Source organism: Diadema antillarum, unplaced genomic scaffold, assembly GCF_040938485.1.
Source record: "Diadema antillarum isolate AM-2024a unplaced genomic scaffold, OU_Dant_1.0 seq00001208_RagTag, whole genome shotgun sequence".
NCBI classification, from domain to species: domain Eukaryota; kingdom Metazoa; phylum Echinodermata; class Echinoidea; order Diadematoida; family Diadematidae; genus Diadema; species Diadema antillarum.
Genome location: NW_027272001.1, coordinates 112,351 through 121,407, shown reverse-complemented (window position 1 = coordinate 121,407; position 9,057 = coordinate 112,351). Strand labels below are relative to the sequence as shown.

At 38.0% G+C, this 9,057-nt stretch overlaps 1 protein-coding gene across 1 annotated transcript in view; it reads right to left on the bottom strand.

The window, feature by feature from the left end:
- Positions 1-328: 328 nt before the first annotated feature.
- Positions 329-9,057, bottom strand: part of LOC139744762 (F-box/SPRY domain-containing protein 1-like) — a 40,696-nt gene continuing 31,967 nt past the window's right edge. Inside the window, exon 2 of the mRNA XM_071655184.1 lies at positions 329-1,152. Within this exon, the coding sequence (XP_071511285.1) occupies positions 967-1,152 (186 nt within the window). The 3' untranslated portion in view covers positions 329-966. The remainder of the gene's footprint in view (positions 1,153-9,057) is intronic.

Sequence of the window (9,057 nt, the reverse complement as noted above, 5' to 3'; positions counted from 1 at the left end):
TCTCAACAGAGAGTTACTTGTCAAAAAAAAGCGCCTTCATTTTCTTTGTCACGACATCAGTTTATCAACCTTTTATGAGCAGAAGAAATCACGAAGTAAAATAAAGGAATACCAATAAATGTGCAAAAAGAGGCATACCTTTACAAAACCAAAAAATGAACTACTAGGATTAAATCTGTGATGAGATACCAGTATCCCTTTCTTTTCTCTACATCAGACTATCGTACCAGATGACTTATGAAACATATATGTTCCGAATATGTTCACATCTGACCCATTTATCTTGATATTCAGGTTTTTAAAGCCACCAGGACTAGAAAATGGACTGTTTCCTCCTACAAGTATCATCATAACTAACAGGCACCACACTAGATAATGGCTAGCTATGCACCATGGCTACAACATGAAGTTTCGGGAATCATTTTTTTTTCTTGTAGTGGTGTCATAGCAGGGGGTTTGCAGGTGCTAAGCACACATCAGCTAGCTGCGCAAAGGAGTTGGATGCAGATGTCTTGCTCGTCTCGTTGCCCTCCAAGAGAAGCCGTCTCCATGGCAACAAGCCCAGTCGCTGGCAGCTTGGACGACTCTGCCGGACTCTGCCCGCATCATTACACCCGCAGAATATACGTAGTGAATGGAGCCTTTCCCTGACCTGCCTACAATCTCCGTACTTCGTCATCGGCTAAAATCGCTCGCCCGTTGCGGTCGTCTGGTAATCCTGGCAAACGATAGCGGTCGAGTTTTGGCACTTGAGTCCTGCAATGCTGGATGTGTGACTCTCGCAACCATAGCAACGACCCTCCTCCCCCTCTTCACACACTGTGATAAAAAAGTTCTATATCGATATGACTATGTACACAATGATTACTTGTTGAATGCTAAGTATTTGCTATGAGTTCTTTCTTGTTCTGCTTCTGCATTCCCCCGTTTGGTGTCGTAAGAAGAGTTTGGTTTGTGAAGCATTCGTCATCCATCCACAGGCTCCCCGAGGTATACCATGGTGACTTCCGTGTTGCCGTAGACAGCGGAGATTGATGGGTACAGCTTCTCATTGGGCAGGCCCCGGAAAGCCACGCCCAGGAACTCGTAGCCACGCTCAAAGGCCAAGTAGTTGTCTTCGCAGTCAAGAATTACCCGGATTTTCTCTCCCACCTAGGAAAAAGGATTAAAGAAGACAAAAAAAAAAAGATGCAATGAGCATTGACAAGCTACAGCATGTGTATCAAAATCAGTCAAAGTAAAAATGTGCAACAATTTCATGATGTACATGAGACAGATTATAAAATGGGAGAAAAAAATGAAAGACAAAGTGATTGAAATGAGTGTTGAGAGATTATCACGTATAGCACTAGCAGACCATGTCATGAAATCAAAACCACTTTACTAGGAACAGTATGAAGTGGTTCCATCATGGTCATATTTTGCCAGCAAGAAGTATGTCTGAAAAACAAAATGGAATTTACAAATGATCTGATTAAAGTCTAAATTTCATAATTTCATGAAAACATAACATAATATTAATCGAGAAAAATTGCTATATCAGCTCCGAAGTGGAATATGACAAGTTGCATCCTTACTGTCATTATCAGAGTCATTGCAAAATGCTCTTCACTCTCTCTCTCTCTTAGTATGGAGAAGAGTTCTACTTCTGTTCACCATAAAAGATGATTTTACGATTTTTTTTCTTAAAATCTGATCAGTTAACATCAACCAGGCTTTAAAGGGATGGTATAGTATTGGTGGAGATGAGGATTGGTATTTTAACTTTTTGCAAGATATCAAGAAACAACTCACAAAATAGTACAGAGAATGCCATTCTAAGAGTAATTCATAGTTTATTTGATGAAAATTGGTTTTGGAATGGCCGAGACATCCAAAAACATGGTAAAACAAAGCAATCGTAATAAAAGGTGGGTCCCACCTTTTATTAGGATTGCTCTGTTTTGGGTATCTCAGCCATTTCATAACCAATTTTCATCAAATAAACATTGAATTCCTCTTGGAATTACATGCTCTTTCATATTTCATGAGAGGTTCCCCATTATTTCACCCAAAATTGTTAGAAACCTGAAGTTAGGTCTCTACCAAAACTATGTAATCCCTTTAAATAAAACTCTCCTTATACTATCATGGCTTATTGAACAAACTATGGGAGTATTTGACACAAATAACTTCCATTCTTCATTTTTTTTTTCTTTGCCACAGATCATCAGCAAATGCTCATCATTCCAATACATGACACATACAGTGTATGCTAATATTAACGGCAGAGAGTGTGAATGCCATGAGTATCTTTTGCATGAGAGAATATATGTGATACAAATTTGATCACGTCAGCATTTCAATATTTACATGCCTCTCCTAGAAACAATTATTTGTCCAACAGCGATCAATGCAACATAACACTGTGAGACATGCAACATGATGCATGATTTCAATCAAACAGATCCATATTTTTATGAATATTTATATGAAGTTTTAGACTCAATAGGCGTTTTCACATCAGCCCCGATGTTTCGAAATAGCGCACTATTTTCTGACTTGGGAAATTAACCCGATCACGAAATAGCGCGCTATTTGATAATGTGAACACAAATTAGCGTGCTAATTGTATCGCTCTGGTCGCGAAAATTTCTCGAGTCCAACTCGGGAAATTTCTGAAATAGCGGGATAATTGGCGAACTAGCGCGCTATTTGATAATATGAAAACACCTCAAGAAATCAGCGCGATGCATCCCATCATGCCTAGCGGGTGTGACCCAATCGATCGAGGCAAACTGCACACAAAAGCATGAGAAATTTTTGAAAGTGCACACATTACTGATGCTGTTTGCACATGCTTAGCTGTCGAATTAACTCGAAAAAATTCCGGGCTAATTCTCTTTGGGCTGATGTGAATAAGAAATGAAATAGCGCGCTAATTCGCAATCGCAAAAAATATCTCCAGCTTGGATATTTATCGGGCTGATATGAAAACGCCTAGTGTTCAACTGCATAGTTCTCACTCTTGGAATGCTGTAACCCATACTGTTCAGGGTTCGAAATTGGCAATGGTCCGCTGGCCATTGGCCACCCAAAATCATGTCGGACTAGCTAAAAATCATAAAATTCTGAAGTAACTAGTCCGTCTGGCTAGCCAAAATATTGCTTCAGTGTCAAAATTGATTCTAAGTAGTCCGCCTGGCTAGTTAAAAAAAAAGTTAAGTGCGACCCCTGCTGTTGCACCTTTAAGAGGTTACTGTCCAATGACTGTGACAATAGGCCCTTTGCACAAAATACCATGAATTCCCAGCCTACACACTACTGCATGTGTTGGAAATACCAGCACAAATACCAGAGTAGTCTGGAACAAATTTTATGTTGTGTTTCAGAGTGTGGACTATCTCCCCAAGCTCATCATTATGGCACAATATTTTACTGGAAACAAGATGGAGAGGGAGAAATGTGAAAGATGAGAATAAAAAGGGTATATAACAATGACAGACTACATGTATGAACAGGGCACTGCAATGAGGTCTGCTCAAACTGAGATATGGCATGACATCACACATTGAACACAATATTCATCGCAAAAGGTACTGACATGAATCTCATAGCTTTGTTCATAGGAAAAGGCTTCAAATCAGTCAGAAAAGCCCTGTCAAATGGGAATACCTATAAAAATGCAATACTACTGACTATCCTTTGTAACATTAAAAGTGAAACTTCAATGCCAAGAAAGGCGCATCTTACATCTTTGATGGAAGAATTCACAATTGTATTGCTGACAGGGATCAAAGATACTGTAAAAGTGACAAATTTTTGCAGTGTGGAAATTCTAAAGCAATTTGTGTGACATGAAACTAGCGCAAGAATTAAAAGCACACATTTTTTTTTTTGCTTTTTACATATGACACAATATTATATTCTGATTCTGCTGAAGTATAAGTCCATGCAACTATCCTACAAATATTTACTTGCAAGAAAATTTTCACTTGGAAGAAAATTTTCACTTTTACAGTTAATCTATATAATACAAAATTTCTGACCATTCTTTGTGTCCCTGGATTTAGTACATCATATAGTCAGTACTTATCTAACACTATAATTTCCAACCATTGCTTCCACGTTAGTCCATGTTTTAATTGATAATAAAAAGAATTTGATTAAAAGTGTTATCTAGAGGAGATGTGAAGATGTTAATAGCACTGTGCACTGCTGTAAGACTTTTAAGGTACATCAAGAAAAACATATGGATATAAAGTTTTCCTATGTGTACCTTAAAGGACAAGTTCACCTTCATAGACATGTGGATTGAGTGAATGCAGCAATAATTAGTAGAGCACATCATTGAGAGTTTTTGAGGAAAATCAGACAACCTGTTCAAAAGTTATGAATTTTTGAAGTTTCTGCACAGTCACTGCTGGATGAGAAGACTACTACAGCTTGTGATGTCACATGTGTACAATGATATAAAGAAAATATAAAGAAAATTCAACATATTTTCACTTTTCTCACTTAATAGAAGGTCACCTGACTTGCCTCTTTCAGAAGTCAAGGGGAATAATATTACCCTTAACAAATGTCAGTGACAAGTCAAGAAAATGTATGCTTTTTCAGAAAGTAAAATTCTGTGAAATTCTCTTTACATTTTCCTGATATCGTTGTACGCAAGTGACATCATACACTGAAGTAGTCTTCTCATCCAGCAGTAAATGCGCAGATACTTTACAAATTCATAACTTTTGAACGGACTGTCAGATTTTCCCCAAATGTTCACTGACGCGTTCTACTAATATTGATGCATTCACTCAATCCACATGTATATGAAGGTGGACTTGTCTTTTAAAAGTATGTATGTGTGAATATATGTGTGTATGTTACATGTCTGTGTGTGCGTGGGGGGGGGGTTGTGGATACACATACGTGTGCACATGTATATCTGCATGGAAAAATTGTCCAGAAAGAATGCTAAATGCTTACTTTAATGATAGGGGCAGGTGCATGCCTAATTGTGCATGATACTGCAAATCCAACTATTTTGTATGACACACTCATATGAACCAATGTTAGTATGTGTGTGTGTGTGTGTGTGTGTGTGAGTGTGTGTGTTTGACTATAGATACAAAACATGAGGGGCTTGTCTGGAAGGAATGATAAATGTGTTTGATACAGTAGGGGTAATACACCCCTTGATTCTACACGATTAATCCATTTATTTTCGATGACACATTCTTGTAAATCCAATAACACACACACATATATACACACCATGTGGTCATTACATACTGCCAGCCATGCAGTCATGCGTACAGCTTTTCCCCCCCGTAATTCACTGTACGCAGAGTGACTGTTCACAGCAGAGTACAATATTGGCACGCACAGCAGGCTGCAATAGATTATGTGTGCACGCTGGCACGACTCCTTTGAATGAGGTTGGCGTTGCCATGTACCAATCAATGGCTCCGAACTATGTAATGAGACGTATGGACCACAACCAACACCACCAAAAAAATCCCACGAAGGTATATTATGTACATTTTCTATCTCCACAGCGTCCTTCCCTTAAAATAAAATTGCTTTCTACATGAGCAAACCATTTGTTGCAATGGTACAACTGTATATTCCAGCTGAATTATAACTTGTAATCCTTTCTATAATGCCTGTCAAGATATTGTCATAAATCAATAGTGAAACATACTTATTTTAAATAATTATCAGTTTTTAAGATAATTCAGATAATTTAAAATAAATCAAATCAAATCAAATCAAATTATGCATAAAAAAAAACGAATCTATAAATGCATCTTTGGTAAACTCAAACTCTGGTAAATTATGGGCTGTCTTTATTTCATCACTCAAGAAGGCACACACATACGTCACACATGTTTTTCCAACCTCAAACTCCGATTGCTTTTTCTGTACATCTGCTAAGGTAGATTCTCTCGATAAAAACATTAGCTTTGTTGTTTTCTTGTGTCACTGAGTATGATTGTTCATTTCATATCACACAGATGAAAAATACTCCTCCTTGAATACATCATGGTATTGCAGCTGTATTTGTAATATCTGTCAGCAAAAAACAGAAAAATCTCAGAAATGCACTCTGGCGATACTGGCTGACATCGTTCATTAACACGCAAAATTATTTGCCAGCAGATGGAGATGAGAAAGTGGGGGGGGGGGGGGGAGGGGTAAAGATGGTGGGAAGGGAAAAAAACTCTTGCATGCTGGGTGATGATTTGGAGGATTAATTGCGCCGCGACCTTCAGATGAACCCCGTGATGGTCCTACCTGTGTAGGGGTCTTGCATCAGTGGAGAGAAGAGAGGAGAACTGGGAGGATAGAGTGGAGAGGGATGGGGCAGGGAAGAGGGGGAGATAGAGGAGCGGAGCGGTGGATCACCGTGCCATACCAGGTCATGTTTTCGCAATCTGAGGAGTGATTTCTAGCGGGGGGGACGGAGGCGTTAGTCACCCTCATCGTGCTTGTCATCGCAATCATCCATCCCATCATCAACCCCCGTGGTGGTGGCGAAGATGAAAATCGAGAAAACATCCACATCTTCAAGTGTCCCGTATTACGGCCAATCACTCGCTTTTTCGCGTCTTAACCCTCATCCGGAGATCACTTTCATCATACTATTTTGGACGCTGTGTTCCCAACTGATATTTGTCTTGATTGCCCGACAGCTACACTTTGTACCTTGCACTCGCTCCACAGCAATGTTCAAAACAATCTATTTAAAATGACCTTTCCTTGTTTTTCCTTAATATCCTCTTGTGAATAATCCAAATTTCACATTCTGCATACGTGCCTAGACAGAGATATATGTGAAATATGCTGGAAAATTGCAAAATAACAGATGAAGTCATTATAAAATGTAAGCAATAACTCATAATAAATCAAAGTGACTGGTTTAATACAAAAGATATTTCTGAAACAAAATTTCTGCACTTCTAGTTTTATTTTATTTCTGATAATTTTACAGCTTTCAAAAATATCACAGTTGTTCTTTTCATAAGGTTGACGATGGCTTCAGAGTTATATGTGTACTATATACTCACTGCATTTGCCCTATCAAGCACTGCTACTTTAATGTGTTACTCATACACTTAAAGTTGATCATTCTACTCGAAAGGATCTTTTCCTGAAGAGTGGGTGTCAAAATTCTAACATCATTTATCACACAAAAATGGGTCCATAGCAAAAGCTTGAAATTTCAACATATGTTGTGCATATACCACAACATCTCATGCCAGGGCTTTCAAGTAACAATAATTACATGAGGTATCTACATGTACAATGATTCTGACAAAGTTAGAACATGTCATTTGCAACTGATTGACAAATTGCCCTACATCGACGTAAATATTTGATTTGCCAATCAGTTGCAATGGAAACATATCGACGAAAGAATTTCATGAATGTCTTAATTTGTACTTAAAATGATTAATATTATTCAAATGCAAGATTGAGAGTCAGATTGATGTAGATAAAAGATCCGATCCCCCCTCCCCCTTTCTCAAATCAAATGCAACACTCAGAATCAATTTTGCTGTGAATGGGATGGCTTCCAATTGCGGCATACTACCTTTAAGGTAGCCCAGGTGGTGTTAAATGTCATATTGGTCTGGCACATTTGATCCTTAGTTGAGAATCATGTCTTTGGGGTATTACCTCTTCCAAATTACTCCCTGGATGATGCTTTGTAAATAACAAGAAAAAGAAAAAAAAAGAAAAAAAAAAGCATCACAGGTAGGCCCTACATGTAACACCATGGGCTAGGGGAATATAGGACACTTATTGAAATACAGCCTAGCGTGAAATTAGAACACGGAAAGTCAGTCATAGGTGAAAAGAAAAACTCATTAATGATCTCTTAAAATGAACTGGAACATATAGTGCCAAGGGGCTTCAGTTTTTCTGTGATTTCATTATCATTGTGATTTTAATGAAATTATTCCATATTTTGCTCACAAAACTGTTCTGTTATAGAAGCAATGATTGTACGGGAGTACAGAAACACAGGATGCAACATGCTGATCAGCCTGAATCTCACGAATATGAAAAATAAAGTACATGTACTGTCTTTACTTCCACAGGAGAAGCTGCAGACAAAATACTGAATTACATATCATTCTAGTTCTCCGCACTGTTCTGCCAAAGAATTCAGAATTTGAACCACCTTTTACTTCCCCCACAAATGTAGACTCACATGACTTCATTCAAGAACATGGATAAAATTTGTTAAAGAACATGGATAAAATATTTTTTGAAGGGGCTTGGATTAAAAAATAAGAAAAGATTTGACTACAGAAGACATTTTGACATGGACTCTGTCATGTGACCTGATCGCAAGTTCACAAAATGTTTTTATGAGTTTAAGTCCATTAATTTGACTCTTGATACAGATTATCTAACTGTCCGCCTGATGACAACGTCAATAAAATTTCATCTGGCAGGCCAGCTTTGCAAGAAGGGCATGATGAAAATGCATGATGTCCCGATGAAGAGGCTCAAAGTGCTGGCTCTTGAATAATGACTCACCATGCGTGCCTGATGGCATGTTTGTTCCTTAAAGACTTAAACTACTGCACAAAAAACCCTGGAAGAAATCAGATGCTGATTTCATCACTCAATCTTGTTTTTTTTTTCCTTCTTTTTTTATCTAGCAGCAAAATCAAATTTTGACACAGAGCGATCTAAAAGCGGGCAGCAAAATTCCTCTTCCTACTAAGAAAAAAAAAAGCAGTTTGTTAGTCAACATGTTAACCAAATGCACATTAGTCCCACATATGCATATTTGTGTTAAGCAAACACACTGAATGAATGACATAAGCTCACACATCCTGCAAACAGCTTTGGTTTTGCTTAATACTCAATGACGTCAATGTCATGATCACAGAGAAGACATCATTTAAAGAATACAATGAAAAGGAATTAGTCCATGCAACAGAAAATATTAGCACCATCTGGTAATGACTTTTACAGTGGTGGTGATAACAAGGAAAGGACAAAGTCCTCTTTGTTCTTACACACTGTAGGTGATGGTATAAAAACAATTGAAGAGTTTAA